Below are 24,838 nucleotides of genomic sequence, written 5' to 3'. Positions count from 1 at the left end.
TATGGGGGACTTCAACTACCCCGATATAGACTGGGAAACCGAAAGCTGCAGATCTCAGAAAGGAAACAGGTTTCTGTCAATTATCAAAGACAATTATTTGTCACAACTTGTGCAGGAACCAACTAGAGGGACGGCCCTTTTAGACTTAAAATTAACTAACAGGCCAGACAGAATAACTGGGGTGCAGGTCGGGGGGCAACTGGGAAATAGTGACCACAACATTATACAATTCCACATGTGCTTCAGTAGGGAGCCCAGCAAGGGAGTCACAAAAACACTGAACTTCAGGAGGGCAAAGTTTGATCAGCTAAGAGATGCCCTTCACCTTATAGACTGGGATAGTATCTTTAGTAATAGGAGCACGGATAGAAAATGGGAAATTTTCAAAACAGTCCTACATAGTCACTGTAGAAGGTACATAACTTATGGGAATAAAAGGGCTAGGAATAGGAGGAAGCCAATGTGGCTAAATAAGGAAGTCAAGAGGGCAATGAAAAACAAAAAAAGGGCTTTCGGTAAACTTAAACAAGAAGGCAGCGAGGAAGCGCTAATATCTTATAGGGAAAAAAACAAAATCTGTAAGAAACAAATAAGAATAGCAAAAGAGGAGACAGAGAGACTAATTGCCAAGGAAAGTAAAACGAATCCCAAACTGTTCTTTAACTATATAAACAGTAAAAGGATTAAAACTGATGGAGTTGGCCCATTGAAAAATAACCTGGGTAAAATCATAGAGGGCGATGAGGGTAAAGCAAACCTACTCAATAGCTTCTTCTCCACTGTTTTCACAAAAGAAAACAATTTATCGGAGGAAATGCAGAGTGATAAAGTAAACCCTCCGCTAAATATCACCCACCTAACCCAGGAGGAAGTTCAGAAACGCCTAAATAATATCAAAATAGACAAGTCACCAGGCCCAGATGGCATACACCCCCGGGTACTAAAAGAATTAAGTAATGTGATAGACAGACCGCTGTATCTTATATTCAAGCACTCTTTATGGACAGGGACTGTCCCACTTGACTGGCGCCAAGCAAATGTGGTACCAATATTCAAAAAGGGGTCTAAAAGTGACCCTGGGAACTATAGACCAGTCAGCTTAACGTCTGTTGCGGGTAAATTGTTTGAAGGATTTCTTAGAGATGCTATTGTAGAATATCTTAATGATAATAACTGTCTAACTCCATATCAACATGGATTCATGAGGGATCGCTCCTGCCAAACAAACCTGATGGCCTTCTACGAGGAGGTGAGCTCACAGCTGGACCGGGGAGAGTCAGTGGATGTTGTATACCTTGACTTCTCCAAAGCGTTTGATACCGTGCCACACAAAAGGTTGGTATATAAAATGAGAATGCTTGGTCTGGGGGATAATGTATGCAAGTGGGTAAATAGCTGGCTGAGTGATAGAAAGCAGAGGGTGGTTATCAATGGAGTAAGCTCAGGGGGTGTCAGGGTTACTAGCGGGGTGCCTCAAGGGTCTGTCTTGGGCCCTATATTATTTAATATATTTATTAATGATCTAGTGGAAGGGTTGCATAGTAAAATAGCAATATTTGCAGATGATACTAAACTTTGTAAAGTAGTTAATACAAATGAGGATAGGGCACAGCTACAGGAGGATTTAGATAAATTGGGGAGTTGGGCCAAAAAATGGCAAATGGGGTTCAATGCCGATAAATGTAAGGTCATGCACATGGGAAAGAAAAACAGCAGTCACCCATACATATTAAATGGGAAACCGTTGGGGAAATCTGACATGGAGAAGGACCTGGGCGTCTTGGTTAATAGCAAATTAAATTGGAGTGCCCAGTGTCAGGCAGCAGCTGCAAAGGCAAATAGAGTCATGACATGCATCAGAAGAGGAATAGGGGCATATGATGAGAACATTGTTCTTCCTCTGTATAAAGCGCTGGTAAGGCCGCACTTAGAATATTGTGCACAGTTCTGGGCTCCGGTGCTCAGGAAAGACATATTGGAGCTAGAGAGGGTACAAAGGAGGGCGACTAAGGTAATAAAGGGAATGGAGGGACTAGAATACCCAGAGAGGTTGTCAAAATTAGGCCTATTTACGTTGGAAAAGAGAAGGCTTAGGGGAGACCTCATAAACATGTATAAATACATCAGGGGGCAGTACAGAGATCTCTCCCATGACCTGTTTATACCAAGGATGGTGACAAAGACGAGGGGGCACACTATGCGTCTGGAGGAAAGGAGGTTCCTGCACCAGCATAGAAGGGGATTCTTTACGGTCAGAGCCGTGAGACTCTGGAACTCTCTGGAAGAGGAAGTGGTGATGTCCAACTCACTTAATGAGTTCAAGAGAGGCCTGGACGCCTTTCTTGAGAACAATAAAATTACATCTTATGCTTAGTGATAGTTAGTTAATCCAGGGATTTAATCTGACTGCCAGATTGGAGTCGGGAAGTGAATTTTTCCTCAATGATGTAAATTGGCCTATACCGCATGGGTTTTTTTTGCCTTCCCCTGGATCAACACTGCGGAATAGCTGCAGTGCACAAGAAATAGGCTGAACTCGATGGACGCTTGTCTTTTTTCGGCCTTATAAACTATGTAACTATGTAACTATGTAACTCATTCCGCATAGGCGCGGCCACAGAAGCAGCAAGAGCAGGACTGTCAGAAACGGAAGTTCAGAGGATAGAGAGATGGTGATCCACGTGTTTGGCAAGATACATAAGACCGGACTTGTTATCCTAACGTGGTTTGTTTCTTTTACAGGTGACGCTAAGCCAACAGTGTGGGTGATAGGCCACTCGTATATATATTGGGCAGATTAAAGGGCGAAAGTCCGCCCAGGCGGGAGGAAATTAGAGCTTCATAACACATATTTCAACTGGAGAGGTATTAGAGGCCTGCTATGGCCACAGGTACTAATGGAGGTAATCAAGGTAGGGAGAGAGGCAAGATGTCTGGTCATCTTAGTTATACAGGCCGGGGGAAACAACCTAGGTCATCACAAGAGCGCATAACTAATGGCAATAATGAAACTAGACACTGAGCGCTTCAGAGAATTTTTCACAAAACTAGCTATAGTATGGTCAGAGATTGTGCCGATAGCGGTATGGCAAGGTGCGCGAGACATCACAGCCATCGAACGGACAAGGCGGGTAATAAATATTCGGATGGCAAAATTTAGAAGAGACAGAGGCGGTGTAGTGGTACGACACCGACAACTGGAAGGAGATAAAGCAGGCCTCATACGGCCCGACGGTGTTCACTTAATGGATATTGGACTGGACATATTCCTGTCAGGACTCCAGGACGGAGTGGAACAAGCGTTAAGAGTGATGGGTGGGGGTCAGAGTCCTGCATACGAGTACGCAGGATCCTCCGCGGCCTGGAAATAGAAAGGACATGTTGGAGAGTTACACTTGTTGGCCAAGTTGCCGGAGTGGAGACCCAGGGCATGCTGCAACAAGCTGAATTATTTTAGAAATAAAATGTCTTTCTAATGGAATGAGTATAAAGAGTTAATAAAGCTGTGACCGATCCTCACCCATCCAGTTGTAAGAGTTACATTATTGTATTGTCAAGGAAAGGGGGGCGGTAGGGGGGCTGAGCGTCTGGGTTTGGTTGGGGGTCCCCACAGTCTGCCTAGGCTAGATGCATTTAAAAATTCTTATTAGATACACAGGCGGTGCAGCTTGCTTCGCAGCTGGGCTACTACGCCCAAAGTATTGCCTAGGCTAGATGCAGTTAAAAATTCTACGCTGACTAGCAGACACTGAAGATTTGGAGCAGACCTCTGAGTAAACAGCTCTTCAGACTCAATCATCTGTGTTACCCCAAGCCATAGTGTATGTAGTTTCTTACAGTTAAAAGGGGGGGGGGGGAGCGACCCAACCCACCTGGAATTGACGATGCCAACGTCACGTAAGACACAGCAAGGGGACTCCAAAAAGAGTTTCCATTTTTTCCCAAAATTGTGGCACAGACACCACTTAACCCTAGAACGCATACCTGGGGCCTCGCAGTCCCGCCCTGTTAATTGTTTTCTATTTTCTGCAAGATTACTTTAGTTAGAATTTTGAAACTCTAGGTATTCTTCATGTATATAGTTGTTTGTCATTTGAGTTTGAGTTATTCAATGTTATTTGCACACGGGCCTAAAAGGCCCCAGGTATATGAAAGTGTAGATTTTTATGGTCATGCGTTCTAGGGTTAAGTGGTATCAATTGCCCCACAGTTGCTTAAAACGGTTGGTGAGGTGATATTACCAAATCCTCAAGCTTTTAGCCTCCCAAGGATAACACAGGATTAGAAAAGTCCTTGCGAATCCATGATTTGTTCATCTTTATGAACGTGAGTCTGTCTACATTCTCAGTGGACAGCCGCGTGCGCTTATCTGTCAGCACACCATCAGCAGCGCTGAACACACGTTCAGAGAGAACACTGGCTGCAGGGCATGACAAGATCTCCAAGGCGTGAGTGGCGAGCTCCGGCCATTTTTCCAGATTGGAATACCAAAATGAGCAAGGGTCCAGTGACACAGTCATGGCTTCGATGTTCACTTGGAGATACTCCTGCATCATCCTCTCTAGGCATTGACTATGTGTCAGACTTCTTGTCTCCTGTGGCCTTGCAAAGGATGGTCTAAAAAAGTGGTGAAACGATTTCACAAAATTGCTGTTACCAGCAGATACTGTGTTACTGTTACGGTTTGAGTGATGAAGACTCGACAGTCCCGCGGTTGGCAAGTTAGAACTGTGAGATTCACTTCGTGCACCACTGGTGTTTTGTGGAAAAGCACATGTAAGATTCTGCAACAGCGTCTGCAGATACTCCTGCATGCGTCAATCCCTTTTTATGGCAGGAATTATTTCGGCAAATTTACTTTTGTACCGGGGATCTAAGAGTGTGGCAACCCAGTAGTCGAGATTACTTCGAATTCTGCAATCTGAGGGTCATGTTGCAGGTAGTGCAGCAAGAAGGCACTCATGTGTCTTGCGCATCCAGGAGGACCAAGTCCTTGTTGTGTTGGTAGCGAGGTAAGAATCATGCTTCTTTCCTCTGCCCTCTCCCCCCAACCTCGCACAACAGAAATGTGATCAAGGTCTCCCTCATCTGATGAGTCTTCCATGCCCATCGCCAGTTCATCCTCCACTTCTTCCTCGGCTCCTGCACCTTCCTCAACAGTTTGGCTGCTACCATGCGCCCTGTTTAATCCCTCTCCCCCACCCTCCCATGCCTGCCTCCTTGGTGCTGCCAACCGTCTGGACCTTGGAGATGTTATCCCTTCCGCATACGACTCCTCCTCTACTTCCTCCACCTCCTCTTGTCCGACCACCTGACTCTGAATTCTGTTTAATGTGTGCTCCAGCATGTAAATCACCGGAATAGTTATGCTGATAATGGCATCGTCGTCAGCACTAAACATCTTCGTCGCCATTTCAAAACTGTGCAGAAAGGTGTGTGGCGCCCCTGAGGGTGCAGTCACCACAGAGTTACTGCATCTCACCCAGAGGTGTGGTATCTCACCCTCAGGTAAGGAAGGCGTATGGCTCGGGACCCTAACACCTGCATCCAACACATACCCGCAGTGGGGTTAGGGCGAGATTGCTCCTAAGGGAGAGCACAGTCCCAGGTCCCTAGATGGTGGGAGGATCCTATGTAGTGGGTGCTTAGGGGAGCAGCTTAGGGGAGCACATGACAGGGAGAGTATAAATAGGAAGCCATCTTAGAAAGAGCAAGCCAGTCAGAGGAGGAAAAGTGACAGGAGCAGAGGCTCGGCATGAGCTCTGCTCCGGAGGCGGGCCTAGCCTGGGAGGCCCAGGACTGAAGGAGAGAAGAGAGGAGTGGGAGCAGGAAGGCTCCAGGAACCGAAGGGACCCTAGGGCTACGGGCCGTGCAGAAGGCCACCTGTACTCCCGCTGCTACCAGGAGGTAGAGGGGTCAGGCCAGATAAGGGGAACCGGTCCCTCAACTAGAGGAGAAACAGCAAGGCTCAACTAGAAACCGGAGGCTGCAGCATTTCATGTACTGCAGGCAAAAGTCCACACCAGTCTCACTAAGAAGGTAGCCACATAGGACCCAGGGGACGGAACACAAGTCGCCCGCCATGGCCCGAGGATACCGGATAGAAGTGTCACTGGGTGTGAGGTGCAGGGAGAAGGCCAGAGAAAGGACACACAGAAGGGGGTCCTGCTAAGTACTCCGGAGCTATCTGGGGGTGGACTGAGCCCCTCACTGAGTACGCACAGCACGATGGGTGAGATAGCTCTGGTACCTGTAATCTGGACTGCAACAACTGTGAGTAAAGATCTTGGGACTGCATCACACGGACTCTGTGTTCATTACTGACTCCCTGCACTACAACCACCATCATCCACCCACACTGCCCTGAAGCTACACTCTTCCTGTGGTGAGTAATAATACCATTGCAGCAAAACCACCAGCTTCAGAGGACTGTTCCGCAGCGGCGGCCCCTTTGGCCGCACTCCACAGGTGGCGTAGTCGGACATTATAAAATCCATATATACAAATTACCGTTGGATTGACCGCCCTGGGTCACGGACCGGGTCACCGCCACAGTGACTACAACCCCCAGCGTCTACCGGCCCGGCTCCGGGTACCCCACGGCCCAGGGGGCGCGTCAACTTCATAGGTCCCTGATCTGAGACCACTCCTGCTGTGTGATTTGCCCCACCTCTGGATCTCGTTGGCCCAGGCTATACGTCAGAAACTATTGCACCAGGGCTTGTCGGTGCTGCCACAGTCGCTGCAATATGTGCAGAGTTGAATTCCACCGTGTCGGCACATCGCATTTCAGCCGGTGAACTGGCAGGCCCAACGACTTCTGTAGAGATGTAAGTCGTTGAGCTGCGGGATGCGAACGGCGGAAGTGAGCACACAGCGACCGTGCCCTCTGCAGAAGGCCATCTAGTCCGGGATAGTGGGCTAAAAATTTATGGACAACCAGGTTCAACACGTGAGCCATACAAGGCACGTGTGTAACATTGCCCCGGCGAAGGACTGCACCCAGGTTTGCAGCATTGTCGCACACGGCCTTCCCTGGTTGCAGGTCCAGTGGAGACAACCATTCATGAAACTGGGTCTCCAGAGCTGACCACAAGTCCTCAGCTGTGTGACTCACATTTCCCAGACATTTCAAAGTAAACACTGATGCCGTTGAGCCCTGCTGCCAGCATAGTAAGGAGGTGCGCAGTTAGAAAGCAGGTGGCATTACCAGACAGGCTTTGGGTGCAGGTGGAGGACCGAGAGGAGGTTGAGGAGGCAGAAGCAGTGGAGGGACTTCTAGATAAAGAGGATTGACGTACAACTCGCGGGGACGGCAAGACTTGGACAGCAGCCCCTTGTCCTGCTGTCACCATAGTTACCCAGTGCCCTGTCAGCGACATGTAACGCCCCTGTCCATGCCTACTCGTCCAAGTGTCTGTGGTGAAATGCACCCTGTCACACACAGAGTTTCTCAAAGAAGCGGTGATGTTGTGTGCGACATGCTGGTGGAGCGCAGGCACACCTTTCTTTGAGAAGTAGTGCCGACTGGGCATCTGGTACTGGGGCACTGCGACGGACATAAGGTCTCAAAAATCCACTGTGTCCTCCAGGCGGAAAGGCAGTATTTCTGTAGCCAACAGCTTGCAGATGGTGAAATTCAACCTCTTAGCTTTCTCATGGCTAGGAGGAAATTGTCTTTTACTTGTCCACATCTGAGGGACCGAGGGCTGGCTGTTGTGCTTTGACGGGGTTGAGTAGGGTGTCCCTGGCAAACTGCCGGTCTGTGAGGAAGATGCAGGCGGACATGTTAGGTTGCCTTGATCCAAAGGTGGTGCTCTCGATGTCAGAGAGCTCTCAACACCAGCAGGTGTTTCCACTTCCCAATGAACTGACGACCTGCCAATCACACTGGCTGTTGCAGGTAAAGAGGTGGCAGGTCTGCGTCCAAAAACATGTGTGACTGCTGTCCCCCCAGTCACAGAGGATGAAGAGGCCGCGGATGCACAAGATGGGGCAGACGGTGGTTGGCCCAGCCTGCTAGGCTGCATTGTAGCACAGTGAGCTTCCCACTGCAACTTATGCTTCATATCCATGTGACGGTACATGCATGAAGTACTCAAACTATGGATTTTTTGGCCTCTACTTAGCTTTTGGTGACAAATATTACAGATAACACGAGTTGGGTCATCCTTATCGATCTGAATAAATGCCCAGGCTATGCAAGTCTTAGAGCCCATGCGACCTGAAGAGCCACTACGACTTGTGGTCAGAGGCGGAGTTGTGGTTGAGGATGCAGTTGTTGACGTGCTTCCAGTACTCCGTCTCTGTCCAGGAAGGCGCAACCTAACCTCGTCGTCAATAGCATCTGTGACGCCCCGCTGCGCTTGGTATCACAGATCCTAGAAGAGTGTATTGATGGAATCCTCCACAAGAGGCCCCCATAAACATTCACACATCTCCACCTTCCACCTCAGACCAGCAGAGGGAGCCCGTTAGGGATATAAATAGGGAAGGTGGAGCTAGGCAGTTCAGTTCCTCTGAAGAGTTCCTGCAGTAGAGAAGCCTAAGAGAGGTCAGTCTGCAGTGGAGCTCAGTCTAGTCTAGAGAACTCAGTTAATAGCTCAGCAGTGGAGCACGAGGCTCCTGCTAGCTAGATTCAGGGAGCCCAGATAGAGCTTAAGGTGTGCCGGCGTCATAAGATCGGTGAAGCGCGGCAAGCTGCCGTTAGTGTGTATAGCCTAATGAGGGCCCGAGTAGGCCGAAGGCGAGTGGCGAGTTAGTACATAAGGGGCAGAGGAGCTTAACCAGCTCACCCCAAAGCATTTACCGGACACCGGATCTGAGCTTACCGGGATCTCTATGACCCAGTAAGGCATAACCGGAATCCCTGGAGAACTACAAGTCCCAGGATCGCTAAGGTGCTGATACGTAACAGAGCCAGGAGACGCTTAGGCCCCGCATACTGGGAGCGTGAACTTCAAGAGAAGGCCCTACCACAAGGTCAGCCAGCGCAGGACAGAGACAAAGTTAGGCCTAGCTCCAGGCAGGTCAGAAACTTACTGCGCAGAGGCAAGAAACAGGAGGCCCTACACCCGCTCATTGGGGAGGATCCTGATATGCACCCTTCACCCTACAGTGCCTGAATTTCCTCCAGTAAAAGGTACTGAAGTGACTACCGTGTCCGTTTCCGTTCTTGCTCTGACCCAGCTGGGTCTCGCCTGTCCTGCATTCCCCCTGCATACGCTGCCCTGAGACCTAGCTCCACCTGTGGGGAGCTATACCATCGAGCTGCCTTATCACGGGCCTCAGTGGACTGCTGCAGCGCTGGTGCTTCTCACCAGATACCACAGGTGGTGTCACAAACTCTTATAAAATTAACAATTATCCACCCTTTTAAAGAGTGACCGCAGGGTACGGGCCAGGGAGCCGACCACCGCGACATCCCAAAGGCCAGGCAAAGGCCCGGGTGACCTCATCGACTGGCTGACTGTGGGTTGACAGTAAGTGGGATCTCCAACCTTGTCATCATCACCCTGTGTGTTATCACACCCGTCGTCCTCAAAGCCAACCTCTTCCTGCCCTGACCGAAAAGTCAAGTTGTCGCTCCAATCAGGTATTTGAGTCTCATCATCGTCTTCATCATTGTCTCCACTAACAGGAGTTACAGTTTGGGAACGAGGGTCTACATTATGCTCAGAACCTTCTTCATCTGGTCCTGGATCCGACTTATAAAGATTCTGGGCATCAGTGCAGATCATTTCCTCGTCTGGATTAACAGAAGCTCTGGAGCAGACCTCCGTTTCCCAGGCTATAGTATGAGTAAACAGCTGTGCAGACTCAACCATCTGTGTTACCCCATACTCAGACGGGCAGCTGGAGACTTGGGAGCTGTGAGGAAGCAAGTGCGATTGGGGTGACACCTCTGAGGACTGGAGTATTTGTGATGTTGAAGTTGAGGTGAAGGAGAGCCCACTTGAAGGAGCACTTGATATCCGCTGAAGCACCTGCTGTTTTTGTGCCTCATCTGGAATTTGTAGCGATGGGCGTGTCCGTAACAAAGGGATCGTATCACATTGTCCACGAAAAGAAGTCGACATGTTAGTTTGGCTGGAAGATGGTCTTTCTTCTGCAGATGTTACTCCCCCCCCACCGCGGGGGGCTCGACCCACCAGCGGACAGGCACCAGTATTAGGAGAGGGGGGCTGGCCGTCAGGGTCCACCGCGGCTCTGGCACAAACCCGGCGACACGGAGGTGGCACGGGCAGGAACGGACTGGCCGTGTCGGCTTCTCACTTTTTGGATTTTAGAAGGGCATGACATGCCTATATCTGTGTCTCCCCCTCCTTTTACTCCTCCACCTCTTTTATTTTCACATGACTATATGTACTTGTCACTTTTCCATGTGTTAGTTATGTCTTCTGAGCAGTTTGTCAGCTTTTGGACACCTTTGAAGGTGTTTTCTATGTGTTTCTATGTGTTTTTGTTTGCCTGCCATTGGTTTTAACGGTGTTCGAAGGTGTTCGACGAACAGTTCGACGAACAGTTCGGCGAACACACGGGTGTTCGACGAACCGAACCGAACTCGAACACTACAGGGGTGGCTCAACCCTAGTTATGAGCAACTTCATCATCCAGCTCAATGCGATGGGGATAATGCAATCCTTATAAGAAGAGAAGCTATACAGTGAGGCCTCATGCATATGACTATATTACTGGTTCATAATGAGGTGCCATCTGTAGGTCCATACTATTTCTCCGTGTGACTCTGATGTTGTTAGGAGTCTTTCTCACAGATGCATCCATGAAAAAAAAAAATGGTATGCTACAACGCTCCACAAAATCATAACCTAAAGTTTCTGGGCCCCGACGTAAAATTTCACACTAGGTCCCCCACCTACCACGTGCCCTAATAGTTGTGCAAAAGGTGCCTGAGGAAGCTGTCATTGGCCTGTGAGAGCTCTGAGCCGGAGATCATTAATTAAATGGAATCCATCAGCAGGTTTTTGCTACCTCACCTCAGAGCAGCATTAAGAAGGGAAAGAGACCCTAATTCCAATAATGTATCACTTAGTTTACTGGGTGCAGTAATTGTGAGTTTTTAGTTGTAGCATGTAGCAAAGCCCAAAAGCCAACATCGCCCACACCCCTGATTAGCAGCTTTCTGGGTACCTTGTATATTAACAGTAAGCTGCTAATCAGTGCTGGGGGCGTGGTTGGACCAGGGCTTATGAAGTTGACGCGCCCCCTGGGCCTGTGCTGCTTCTGCTGCGCAGGGGGATACCCGGAGCCGGATCTGCTGGGGATAGTAGTCCTCGTGGCGGTGACCCGGTCCGTGCCCAGGGTGTCAAACTAAGCGGCGGAGTTTAGTATAAGATGTTATAGTGTTCGACTACGCCACCCGTTGAATGCGGTTATGAAACCGCCGCTGCAGGGCAGACCGCTGAGGCAGGTGGTACGGTTGTGCAGCGTGGATAGTATAACCCCCAACGGGAGGGGTATGGCCTCAGGGCAGCGGATGTGGATGATGGGGATAGTAGAATTGCTCGCAGGCACCAGGAACCACTCAGAGACGGTGCGGTGTAGTTCAGGGTCTTTACTGGTGGCAAAGGTAGACCCTCCCGGGAGTACTGGCTAGCGATCGGGGCCTGGTCAGTCCGTGAGCAGATAGGATCTCCCCTGGCCAGGCGGAGTTGTAGGCCTCCCCACTAATTGTACTCTTCCTGGCTACCTTGCTAGAAGCGGGTAAAAGTAGCCCACGTCCCTGAGTGTACCGTGTGGTGCTCACCCGTATGGCCGGTGACTCGGGGCCTTCTGGTAGCCTCCCCTCCACGACAGCGGTGCTGGTCCCTTGCGTGTGACCGTGCCTTCGGGTTTCTTGGCCAGAGGACCTGAAATCCCCTGCCGGTCGGTTTCTGCTGCTGGGTATGGCTCAGTCCCCACAGCCTCGGACTCCGTGTCCGGTGAGATCTCTTCAGTCAGGACGAGCTCTACAGCTTCCAGTCTCTGACCCCTTTTATCACTGCTCCCACAGAGCTCCTGATCTTGCTCTCCCTGTATCAGCTCCACTCCAGACCAGACTGTGTCTCTGTCTGGGACTCCTCTTCTTCTCCCTAACCCCGCCTCAGCCCCAGCTTATATAGGGGAAGTTCTTCCCCTCCCAGGACTGGGCAGGAGATGTTGCATGCTTAGGATTCCTGACCAGGAGACCTCCCACCTCCTCACAGACGTAATATTGCTATTACTGTGGTAACCAGACCCCTGGGGTTCCACATTCCCCCCTAGTAAAATTTAGTACTCCGGGACTAAACATATTTTTGAAAACATAACAGGGTATAAACAGGAGCAATACAATAAGGAAAAACACATTAGGGTGGTCACGGCGTGTCCGCAACCGGGTGCAATTTTTGAAGCAAAAAGGGTGTCCATTTCACCAAAGAACAGGGAGCCGTAACCAGGTAGGGGTCTGTTCTGCCCCGAGTCTTTAACAGTCTTTAGTCCGTTCCTGGGTTACGCTCCAAACATATATACAACAGAGTTCCGGTTAATCCACAAAAGATACCTATAAAATAACTAGAAAAAACATAATTATTTACAAGCAACAGTAAACAGGTAAATACCAATAAAACAGTCTGAACACTTTAGATCCTCCAACGTACGGGCAACTGGCCTCTAGTGGCCCTAGTAGACCTACGGAGCTTACTGACCGGTCCTGAGCTACAGGGTGTAGGAGCTGTCAAAGGTAAGCTGGGCAGCTGTCTACGGACTCTTTGGCTCACTAGGGGCACGGCAGGCTCACTATAAGCAGAGGGTCGATTCTCCTGGTCTGCTTGTGTGGGGTCTTCTGCCTCCTGGACCGGTTGCTCTTCCAGCTCTACCTGTTTTTCCGTAGGCACTTGGGATGCTGGCTGGAGGAAGGTGAGGAGGGGTACCACAACAGCGCCATTTACTTGTGTCCAAGACCGAGGGAAGTCTCCGAGTACAGTACTGACCATCTCTTCCCTTTCCTCTGCGGGTCGAGGGTTTTCTTGATCTTCTTCAGGGTTTCGTAGTTGCTCGGGACACTTCTTCAGGTGATCTCGGGAGACAATGGCTGTGGTTTCTCCTCCATCCTTACTGATTGTGCAGATTTTTGGGTTTTCATGGCTTGATGGCAGTACGGTGTACGGGTCCTTCTCCCACTGGTCGTCCAACTTGTGGAGCCGTCTTTTCCTCTTCAAGACCTGCTCTCCAGGTACCAGGGGAACAGCGGGAGCATGCTGGTTGTAAGTCTTCTCCTGTCTTTCTCTTGCTTGACAGAGACTTCGCTCAACGCTCTCCTGTACTTTCCGGTACTGCTGCTGCCTCTCTGTGTCCCAGTCTGCTTCTGGTGAAGTGTCCTCGGGTGTCAGGACTCCCATATCCAGATCAACAGGCAGCTTACCAGGTCTTGCTCTCATTAGGTAAGCCGGGGTACAGTTGGTAGAACCTACAGGGATGTGGTTGTATAGGTCCACCAGATCAGGCAGTTTCTCAGGCCACAGACTGCGTTCTTCCAGGGGCAATGTTTTCAGAAGGTCTATCACCACCTGGTTCATCTTCTCGCAGAGTCCATTGGTTTGCGGATGATAGGGTGTTGTTCTTATCTTCCGGCAGCCATACAGAGTGCAGAACTCCTGGAAGACTTCCGCTTCAAAGGCAGGTCCTTGGTCCGTCAGCACCTGCTCTGGGTATCCGTGTGGACGGCAGAAGTGCTGCTGGAAGCCTCTAGCTGCTGTTTGAGCCGTTAAGTCCTTGACGGGGACTACAACCAAGAACCGGGAGTAGTGATCCACGATGGTTAACGCATAGACGTAGCCACTTCTGCTGGGGGTCAGTTTTACATGGTCCAAGGCTACCAGTTCCAACGGCTGCCTGGTGACGATGGACTGCAGGGGAGTCTTCTGGCTGGCACGGTCCTTCCTTCTTAGGTTGCATGGGCCACAGTCTCTGCACCACCTCTCGATGGTTCCTCTCATGCCTACCCAGTGGAACCGCCCGCGCAGCAGGAACTCCAGCTTCTTCCATCCGAAGTGCCCAGCTCCGTCGTGGTATGCCTCCAGTACCATTGCCGCGTCTCTTCTTGGCACCACTACTTGCCAGACCAGTTCATGCGTCCGGGAGTTAACCATTCTGCGGCACAACTTCCCCTTGTAAAGGAACAGTCGACTCTTCTCAGCCCACAGTTGCTTGGTCTCCTCCGGAGCGTCTGGGTCAAGGCGAGCATCTGGCTGAGTCAGCATCTCCTTCACCAGTCGGACGGCGGGGTCACTGTCTTGTGTTTCTGCCCAGTTGTAATGAGGTAAGGGGTTGAACGTAGCGGATTGCTTACCCCTTACACGGTGGGAATACTGGGTAGTCCCATGACGGTGAAACGCGGGGAGTTCAACTTCTTCCAGTTCCCCTGGATCTTCCCCTACGTCCGGTAGGTTTGGCATTCTGGACAAGGCATCCGCGTTGGTATTGGAGCGTCCTGCCCGGTATTTGATCGTGAACTCATAGTTGGACAGGCGGGCCATCCATCTCTGCTCCAGGGCACCGAGTCTTGCAGTGTCCAGGTGTGTCAACGGGTTGTTATCCGTGTACACGGTGAACCGGGAAGAGGCGAGGTAGTGCTTAAAGCGTTCGGTGACTGCCCACACCACTGCCAGGAACTCTAGCTTGAATGAGCTGTAATTCTCAGGGTTTCTTTCGGTGGGTCGCAGTTTTCGGCTGGCGTAAGCAATTACCCGTTCTCTCCCCTGCTGGATCTGGGACAGTACGGCTCCCAGCCCGATGTCACTTGCGTCGGTGTAGAGGATAAAGGGCTGGCTGTAATCAGGGTACGCCAGGATTTCATCCCCCGTGAGGGCCATCTTCAGCTGGCGGAAGGACTCTTCTTCCAGCTTCTCCCATCTGAAGGGCGGCTTCTGGTTCTTGGCCTTCCTGGACTGGCCTATCAGGAGGTCCTGCATAGGAGCTGCCTTTTTGGTGAAACCGGGAATGAATCTTCGGTAGTAGCCTACCAACCCGAGGAACTGCCGCACTTCCTTTACGCTGGAGGGTCTTGGCCATTCCTTAATCGCGGTGATCTTATCAGGGTCGGGGGCCACTCCGTCAGCACTCACCACGTTTCCCAGGTACTGCACTTTTGGTTTTAGCAGGTGACACTTCGACGGTTTCACCTTCAGACCGTAGTTTGCCAGGGCTTCAAACACCTCCGCCAGGTGTTTCAGGTGGTCCTCGTAGGTTTTGGAATAAACTATAACATCGTCCAGGTACAGCAGGACCGTCTCAAAGTTCCGGTGTCCCAGACAGCATTCCATCAATCGTTGGAAGGTTCCTGGTGCGTTGCAGAGTCCGAACGGCATGCAGGTAAACTCGCTAAGTCCCATCGGGGTGGTGAATGCGGTCTTCTCCCGGTCCGCCTCTGCTACAGGAACCTGCCAGTACCCGCTAGTGAGATCCAAAGTGGAGAAGAAGTTAGCAGATTTTAAAGCAGCCAAAGACTCCTCTATCCTTGGTAAGGGGTACGCATCTTTGTGTGTGATACGGTTGATTTTCCGGTAATCTACACACATTCTCATAGTGTTGTCTTTCTTTTTAACCAAGACTAGTGGAGCTGCCCAGGGGCTACAGCTATCCCTGATTACCCCAGCCTCCTTCATGTCTCTAAGCATCCCCTTGGCGTGTTGGTAGTGTGCAGGGGGTACGGGTCGGTATCTCTCCTTTATGGGAGGATGGTTTCCCGTGGGGATGTGGTGTTCTACCCCCTTTACTCGCCCGAAGTCTAGCGGGTGTTTACTAAACACTCTCTCGTACTCTCGAACCACCCGATAGACTACCTGTTTCTGGTGTGAGGGAGTGGAGTCAGTACCCAAATGCAGTTGCTGACACCAGTCCTCCATTTGTTGCTTAGAGCTGTTACCTTCCTCTGGATGAGATGGAGGCAAGGGTTCCACGGACTGTACAGAATTTTGGTTGATGGTATACAATTTGGCTAGCGTAGCATACCGGGGCAGGTACACTTCCCTCTTCCCGATATTTATTATGCGAACGGGCACCCTCCCATGGCGTACATCAACCACCCCCCGTGCTGTCAAAATGGTGGGCCTACTGTCTGAGTAGACGGGTTCTACCATTGCTTGGTAGTCTCTACCTCTGAGACCAATAGCTGCCCGGCACCAAATCATCATCTCACTTTTTGGGGGCATGGCAATAGGGAACGGGTCACACATTCTCACGCTACCTATCTCACCACCGGAGAGTTCCACTTGTTGCCGTCGCATCAGTGCCCGGATCTCTTTTTGGAGCACTCGCTGCTGGCCGGAGCTGGCGTTCTTGGCAACCTGCTGTAAAATGAGAATCACCTCCGCAAGACAATTTTCAATCACATTAGTTCCTAGAGTTATCTTTGGGTGACTCTCGTGCTTGTCAATGTCTACAATGATCAGTCCCTGTGCTGCCAGTTCGACTTTACCGATTTTAATGGTCATCTCTTTAAATCCGATCTGTGGCACGGGCTGACCATTGCTGGCGATGATACTCAAGTCGTCGTCTGGGTAGCGGGTTATATCCGAGTCATTCCAGTACTGCTTGAAGAGCACGTACGGGATGGTGGTGACCTGTGACCCGGTGTCAAGTAGGGCACTCATAGGAATGCCATCCAGTACCACAGGCAAGACTGGACGTCCTCCCACGTATTTGTCACGCCAGTTCGATGGGCCTGGTGATCTTATTCCTAGGGGTTGGCCCTCTACCCCAGGTTGTGCCAGTTTAAAGGACAGTACCTTGCCATATGTCCGGGTTGATTGCAGCGGCGGCAGATGGGTTGTCCGTCCTCGTTGTATCGGTCGCTGGGTCTTCCTCTGGCCGGTGGGGTCCTCCTTGGTCGGCGCCACGGGATATCCTCCGGTCCGGATGCCAGCTGGATCTTCCCTGGAGTAGAAACCTGTAAGGACTGCACAGTTCGGGTTAGCGCGGCAATGCTTTTAGTTAGCTCTTGGACCTGATGGTGCAGGTCTGTAGCCGGGTCATTGTTTAAAGCCTGCGCATCAGCTCCCACAGGCCCTGCCGACAAGGGCGCCGTCTCCTGGTGGTAAGTGGTAGCAGGGCGTTTGTGGGTCACAGCGCCACCTGGTGCCGGTTCTCGGAGCACCCGGATGGCTCTGTCCTTGAACTGTGCAAAGTCCAGATGAGGGTCCTGTAAGGCCATGGCCCGCAACTGGGTTCGGTGGGCATTACAATGTAGACCCTCTATAAATTGTTCAGTCAACAGTTTGTCTTCGTTTCCCACGCTGTCAGGGTCTGCCTGCTTAATGGCTCTCAGGGCCTCTTGTAGGTTTAGCGCATAGTCCCTTATATTCTCATGTGCTCGCTGCTTGCACCCGTAGAATCTAAGCTTGATCTCGGCTGAGGTACGGGTATCAAAGGTGTCCTTCAGCCGGGCTAGTATCTCTGCGACAGTCCTCCTCCTCCCAAGTGGCCAGGACTTTACCTCCCTTTGGGCTGCCCCTGTTAATTGAGCCACCAGGATGCTCACTTTTTGCTCTTCTGTGAGGGGGTACACCTGGAAGAGGCTATCCAGCCTTTCTCTGAAGTCATTTAGGGTATGTGACTCCCCTGAGTACTGGGGTAGCCAGGCTGCCCCCAGGATGTAGGGCATGGTGAAAGGCATGACCGCGGCAGCGGTGGTGCTGGCGGTGGCTGTGGCAGTGAAGCTCTCCTCCGTATCCGACATCCTCCTCCCCGCTAGTGGACCGTGGCCTACCTTGCGATGATCCTCTTCCGTAGGCCGCGCTCCGCAGTGGATCGTCAGGGTTGAGGACCTTCCGTCGCGCTCCTGTGACGTCGGCGTCTGCTGGGTTCCTTCCAGGACCTTACGCAACGTCCGGACGTGAGGCGGGGCTTCAGTTCTCGCGCGCTTTCGGAGTCCACGCCCCTCTTCTTCCCGCGCGGCGTCCTCGAGATGGCATCCAACGGCGGGAAAACTCCACGGATGACAGGAAGAAGGCAAAAGATGGCGTCGGATGGCGGGAAAACTCCACGGATGGCGGGAAGAAGGCAAAAGATGGCGTCGGATGGCGGGAAAACTCCACGGATGGCGGGAAGAAGGCAAAAGATGGCGTCGGATGGCGGGAATCTTCACCACAGGTAAGTTTAACAGTCTTTTTCAGGCACGCAGTACCCGGTGGTTGCGGGCACGAAATCCTGCCGACTACGCCAAAAGTTGACGCGCCCCCTGGGCCTGTGCTGCTTCTGCTGCGCAGGGGGATACCCGGAGCCGGATCTGCTGGGGATAGTAGTCCTCGTGGCGGTGACCCGGTCCGTGCCCAGGGTGTCAAACTAAGCGGCGGAGTTTAGTATAAGATGTTATAGTGTTCGACTACGCCACCCGTTGAATGCGGTTATGAAACCGCCGCTGCAGGGCAGACCGCTGAGGCCGGTGGTACGGTTGTGCAGCGTGGATAGTATAACCCCCAACGGGAGGGGTATGGCCTCAGGGCAGCGGACGTGGATGATGGGGATAGTAGAATTGCTCGCAGGCACCAGGAACCACTCAGAGACGGTGCGGTGTAGTTCAGGGTCTTTACTGGTGGCAAAGGTAGACTCTCCCGGGAGTACTGGCTAGCGATCGGGGCCTGGTCAGTCCGTGAGCAGATAGGATCTCCCCTGGCCAGGCGGAGTTGTAGGCCTCCCCACTAATTGTACTCTTCCTGGCTACCTTGCTAGAAGCGGGTAAAAGTAGCCCACGTCCCTGAGTGTACCGTGTGGTGCTCACCCGTATGGCCGGTGACTCGGGGCCTTCTGGTAGCCTCCGCTCCACGACAGCGGTGCTGGTCCCTTGCGTGTGACCGTGCCTTCGGGTTTCTTGGCCAGAGGACCTGAAATCCCCTGCCGGTCGGTTTCCGCTGCTGGGTATGGCTCAGTCCCCACAGCCTCGGACTCCGTGTCCGGTGAGATCTCTTCAGTCAGGACGAGCTCTACAGCTTCCAGTCTCTGACCCCTTTTATCACTGCTCCCACAGAGCTCCTGATCTTGCTCTCCCTGTATCAGCTCCACTCCAGACCAGACTGTGTCTCTGTCTGGGACTCCTCTTCTTCTCCCTAACCCCGCCTCAGCCCCAGCTTATATAGGGGAAGTTCTTCCCCTCCCAGGACTGGGCAGGAGATGTTGCATGCTTAGGATTCCTGACCAGGAGACCTCCCACCTCCTCACAGACGTAATATTGCTATTACTGTGGTAACCAGACCCCTGGGGTTCCACATAGGCACTAGTCCAGGCAGTGATAATTTCCTGCTGACAAAACAATCATTGTATTGAAATAACAGCAAACAGCCTAATAAGTGACACATCTCTGGAATCGGGGTCTCAGCCCCTACATTGTGCTGACCTGCTGACAGATTCCATTCAAGGAGCACACTGGTGGACTGGAAGTTGAACGAGTGATGGTGGAAATTGTAGAGTGAATCTCCTGAAGTTGGGACACACATGGAGTGGCCTGAGTAGACATTAACACCACTCCGAGTCGCTGAGCTCAATTGCTTTACTGTGCTATCGATGCACATTAGTGCTGCAGCCAACACTGGGAGAAGTGGCAGACATTCTGGACCTGAGGACGGTGGGTAAAGAGCATTTTTTTTCATAATGAACTGCATCCCAGGATCAAGTTCTCTGAAAGGGTGACAACTTCTTTAACCCTTTAACCACCTTGGGATGTTCTGTTTTTGTGTTTTCGTTTTTTACTCCCCTTCTTCCCAGTGCCATCAATACGGCCATATGAGGGCTTATTTTTTGCGGGACAAGTTGAACTTCTGAACGACACCATTGGTTTTACCATATCATGTACTGGGAAACGCAAAAAAATAATTCAAAGTGCGGTGAAATTGCAAAAGAACTGCAATTCCACAATTGTTTTTTGGATTTTTTTTACCATGTTCATTAAATGCACAAACTGACCTGCCATTATGATTCCCCAGGTCAGTTCGAGTTAGCAGATACCAAACATGTTTAGGTTCTTTTTTATTTAAGTGGTGAAAAAAAAATTCAAAGTTTGCAAAAAAAGTCACTATTTTCCGAGACCTGTAGCATCTTCATTTTTCAGGATCTGGGGCAGGGTGAGGGCTTATTTTTTGTGCGCTGGGCTTACGTTTTTATTGATACCATTTTGGGGTAGATATAATCTTTTGATCGCCTGTTATTGCATTTTATTGCAGCGTTGCGGCAACCAAAAAATATAACTCTGCTGTTTTGATCTTTTTCTCATTACGCCGCTTACCGATTGGATTAATTCTTTTATTATATTGATAGATTTATATAACAACGAAATGGGGGCAGTTTAGATACTACACAGGACATGACAGGTTCCCTTTAAGGTGTTAAAATTCTTTACATCACCCACAGAGGTCGTCACTCAAACTCCTGAATATAAATGTGCCCAGTCATGCAGTGATACATTTCCTGTTCCAATATTGGTTGAAAATTAGATGAATTTGTCTATTTTGTAGGATAGATGAGTGACAACGTGATGGTGTTATTATAAGCTAGAGTGAATAGAAATTACTGCAGCACAGGATGAATGATCGTACCTTAAAGCGATTGATAAGGTCATATCTGGTAAACAATTCGTAGACCATGAATTTTAGTGAATGTTCTCCACTCGCCTCATTCAAAGAAAAAACATTAAATGACCACTGATCCACCTCCTGTGGGTAAAAGAAAGCAAAAGCAATACTTAGAATGCAAAAAAATAATATTTTAGAACTGTCTCATTAAATTGAATTTAAACAACATTGTTTTAAAAGTTCAAAAATTATCCGTCATATTAATTTTTTTCTTCATAAATGAATAATACATGTGAAAATAAGAAACTCTGTAACATATTATTAGAGAAATATGTTTTTTTTCTCCTCCTGACCTGATCTTTCTTTTCCATAATTCTCAATTCACGGGTAAAATCTGTCTTCAATGAAAACAGATTCTCTCATTACTGAGATAGGAGAATATGACAGTTGGTGCTCACAAAGTTCTATGCAGAACTGTAGCTGCCTGTTTCACGAGAACCTGCTGTAGAATATCTGTATCTGCCTCCAGCTCTTCATTCCTCCCCCTTCCACTGAACCTTGAATCCACTGAATCTTATAAACACCAACTGTCATCTTCTAACTCAGAAGTTGGAAAATCTGTCTTCATTGAATACAGATTTTATCCATAGGCCACGGCCCCACTATCAGTATTTGTTCAGTATTCAGTCAGTATTTTTTCTCAGGAGTGGGAGCCAAAACCAGGTGAGGAACAATCATAGAAAAGGTAGAATAGAAACAAGTCACCAATTCTGCATTTATCACTCACTGCTGGATTTGTCTCCCACTCCTGAGAAAAAATACTGACCAAATACTGACCAAACACTGATGGTGGGGCTGTGGCCTTAGGAATAGACCCACATCGTGCAGATTTTTTTATTTCAGCTCACAAAACAGGGCATCCCATAAATTAACACAGTTAACATATTTAATTACCTTTAAACAAGTGATGACAGCAGATGGGTAGGTGAGCCCGGCCATATTGGAGGATCGCCTATACATCCTAAAAACAGATACAAAATTGTCAGTGTTGAACTATTTAAGGAATGTGTAACATAAAAAAAATCCATGTATCAAACTAAGACCAAACTGACATTTATACAGTTATATGAAAAAGTTTGGGCACCCCTATTAATCTTAAGCTTAATGTTTTATAAAAATTGGTGTTTTTGCAACAGCTATTTCAGTTTGATATATGTAATAACTGTTGGACACAGTAATGTTTCTGCCTTGAAATGAGGTTTATTGTACTAACAGAAAATGTGCAATCTGCATTCAAGCAAAATTTGACAGGTGCATAAGTATGGGCACCCTTATCATTTTCTTGTTTTAAATACTCCTACCTACTTTTTACTGACTTACTAAAGCACTTTTTTGGGGTTTTGTAACCTCATTGAGCTTTGAACTTCATAGCCAGGTGTATGCAATCATGAGAAAAGCTACTTAAAGTGGCCACTTGCAAGTTGTTCTCCTGTTTGAATCTCCTCTGAAGAGTGGCATCATGGGCTCCTCAAAACAACTGTCAAATGATCTGAAAACAAAGGTTATTCAACATAGTTGTTCAGGGGAAGGATACAAAAAGCTGTCTCAGAGATTTAACCTGTCAGTTTCCACTGTGAGGAACATAGTAAGGAAATGGAAGAACACAGGGACAGTTCTTGTTAAGGCCAGAAGTGGCAGGCCAAGAAAAACATCAGAAAGGCAGAGAAGAAGAATGGTGAGATCAGTCAAGGACAATCCTCAGACCACCTCCAGAGAGCTGCAGCATCAACTTGCTGCAGATGGTGTCACTGTGCATCGGTCAACTATACAACGCACTTTGCACAAGGAGAAGCTGTATGGGAGAGTGATGCGAAAGAAGCCGTTTCTGCAAGCACGCCACAAACAGAGTTGGCTGAGGTATGCAAAAGCACATTTGGAGAAGCCAATTTCTTTTTGGAAGAAGGTCCTGTGGATTGATGAAACCAAGATTGAGTTGTTTGGTCATACAAAAAGGTGTTATGCATGGCGGCAAAAAAACACAGCATTCCAAGAAAAACACTTGCTACCCACAGTAAAATTTGGTGGAGGTTCCACCATGCTTTAGGGCTGTGTGGCCAATGCCGGCACCGGGAATCTTGTTAAAGTTGAGGGACGCATGAATTCCACTCAGTATCAGCAGATTCTTGACAATAATGTTCAAGAATCAGTGATAAAGTTGAAGTTACGCAGGGGATGGATCTTTCAGCAAGACAATGATCCAAAACACCGCTCCAAATCTACTCAGGCATTCATGCAGAGGAACAATTACAATGTTCTGGAATGGCCATACCAGTCCCCAGACCTGAATATCATTGAACATCTGTGGGATCATTTGAAGAGGGCTGTCCATGCTCGGCGACCATCAAACTTATCTGAACTGGAATTGTTTTGTAAAGAGGAATGGTCAAAAATACCTTCATCCAGGATCCAGGAACTCATTAAAAGCTACAGGAAGCGACTAGAGGCTGTTATTTTTGCAAAAGGAGGATCTACTAAATATTAATGTCACTTTTCTGGTGAGGTGCCCATACTTATGCACCTGTCAAATTTTGTTTGAATGCAGATTGCACATTTTCTGTTAGTACAATAAACCTCATTTCAAGGCAGAACCATTACTGTGTCCAACAGTTATTACATATATCAAACTGAAATAGCTGTTGCAAAAACACCAATTTTTATAAAACATAAAGCTTAAGATTAATAGGGGTGCCCAAACTTTTTCATATGACTGTATGTGTTAGAGGAAAATTCACTGGGAATCATTCAGATCTTTGAAGATGTTCATCATGCAGTGGCTTCCACCTCAGTTCTTCTCTGTAAATCTGGAGGCTGAATTACCCTTAAAAGTGTAATCCCATCTCCAAGATCCTATCCTAATGTGTAGTAGGTGTAATAATATTAATATTAGCAAATACCTGCAATTAGAAATGTAGTATAGTTCTTCTGATTCGCTATGTTGCTTACCTATTATGCAGGGCATTGCATTAGCTTAGGTATCCATGGTTACGACAACTCATATAGTGACAGTTAGTTAGCTGTTAGTGGTCGTAACTAGTGTTGAGCCACCCCCGTAGTGTTCGAGTTCGGTTCGGTTCGTCGAACACCCGTGTGTTCGCCGAACTATTCGTCGAACTGTTCGTCGAACACCTTCGAACACCGTTAAAACCAATGGCAGGCAAACAAAAACACATAGAAACACATAGAAAACACGTTCAAAGGTGTCCAAAAGCTGACAAACTGCTCAGAAGACACAACTAACACATGGAAAAGTGACAAGTACATATAGTCATGCGAAAAGAAAAGAGGTGGAGGAGTAAAAGGAGGGGGAGACACAGATATAGGCATGTCATGCCCTTCTAAAATCCAAAAAGTGAGAAGCCGACACGGCCAGTCCGCTCCTGCCCGTGCCACCTCCGTGTCGCCGGGTTTGTGCCAGAGCCGCGGTGAACCCTGACGGCCAGCCCCCCTCTCCCAATACTGGTGCCTGTCCGCTGGTGGGTCGAGCGAGCCCCCCTGTGGTGGAGGCAGCTCTAAGCTTTTTAATTTAAATTGTCTCTCTAATTTGAATAAATACACTTCAAATCCATTTACAAGGATCTATTGGAGGGCAAGTCTCATGCCAGCAGCCGTGTAATTCCAGCTCCAGTAGCGTCCACTAAAGCTGCTGCAGTTAAAAAGCTTTTATAAGGATCGAGCTCGGCTGTCCACCGCAAGGCATCCTACTGCCAGTCCGAGCCCCTATGCCTTGGGGTGCCTCCTGATGCTCTTCACTGAGTATCCCGTGGTCCCGAAGCATTTCCTTTGAAAAAATGAAGTGTCCAAACTACAGGTGGTGTAGCTTGCTTAACAGCCGGGATAATCCGCTGACTAGCAGACACTGCTACTAGGCACAAAGTATTTCCTGGGCTAGATGCAGTTAAAAATTTGTAATTAGATACTCTCGTTGGATGCTGAGAAAGCATTCCATAGAGTCTCCTGGCACGACATATATGATTCTCTTAAAAAGCTTGGGGTAGGGGTCTAGGGGACCCTTTTATAGCCAAAATCACGGCCCTGTATCGCAATACGTCACCTAGGCTGAAGATAAATGGAACTGTAGCACCCTGAGGGCTCGGTTGCTACAGAGGTATTGCACCTCACCCAGAGGTGTGATATCTCACTCTCAGGTAAGGATGTAGTGTGGATCAGGACCCGACACCTGCATGCATTACACCACATTGCCGTGGGGCAGGGCGACCAATATGCCCCTGAGATGGGAA

General features: G+C 49.2%; 1 protein-coding gene across 3 annotated transcripts in view; it reads right to left on the bottom strand.

The window, feature by feature from the left end:
- PDE1A (phosphodiesterase 1A) overlaps positions 1-24,838 on the bottom strand; it is a 550,086-nt gene that overhangs the window by 69,712 nt on the left and 455,536 nt on the right. For all 3 annotated transcript variants that reach the window (XM_073646788.1, XM_073646789.1, XM_073646791.1), the window contains exons 4-5: positions 21,495-21,561; positions 20,565-20,681 (exon numbers count right to left, since the gene is read on the bottom strand). In XM_073646788.1, coding sequence (XP_073502889.1) covers positions 20,565-20,681; positions 21,495-21,561 — 184 coding nt within the window. The remainder of the gene's footprint in view (positions 1-20,564; positions 20,682-21,494; positions 21,562-24,838) is intronic.

Source organism: Phyllobates terribilis, unplaced genomic scaffold, assembly GCF_046119375.1.
Source record: "Phyllobates terribilis strain yellow unplaced genomic scaffold, ASM4611937v1 Scaffold_9__5_contigs__length_417890890, whole genome shotgun sequence".
Taxonomy (NCBI): Eukaryota; Metazoa; Chordata; class Amphibia; order Anura; family Dendrobatidae; genus Phyllobates; species Phyllobates terribilis.
This window is presented reverse-complemented; position numbering and strand designations above follow the sequence as displayed.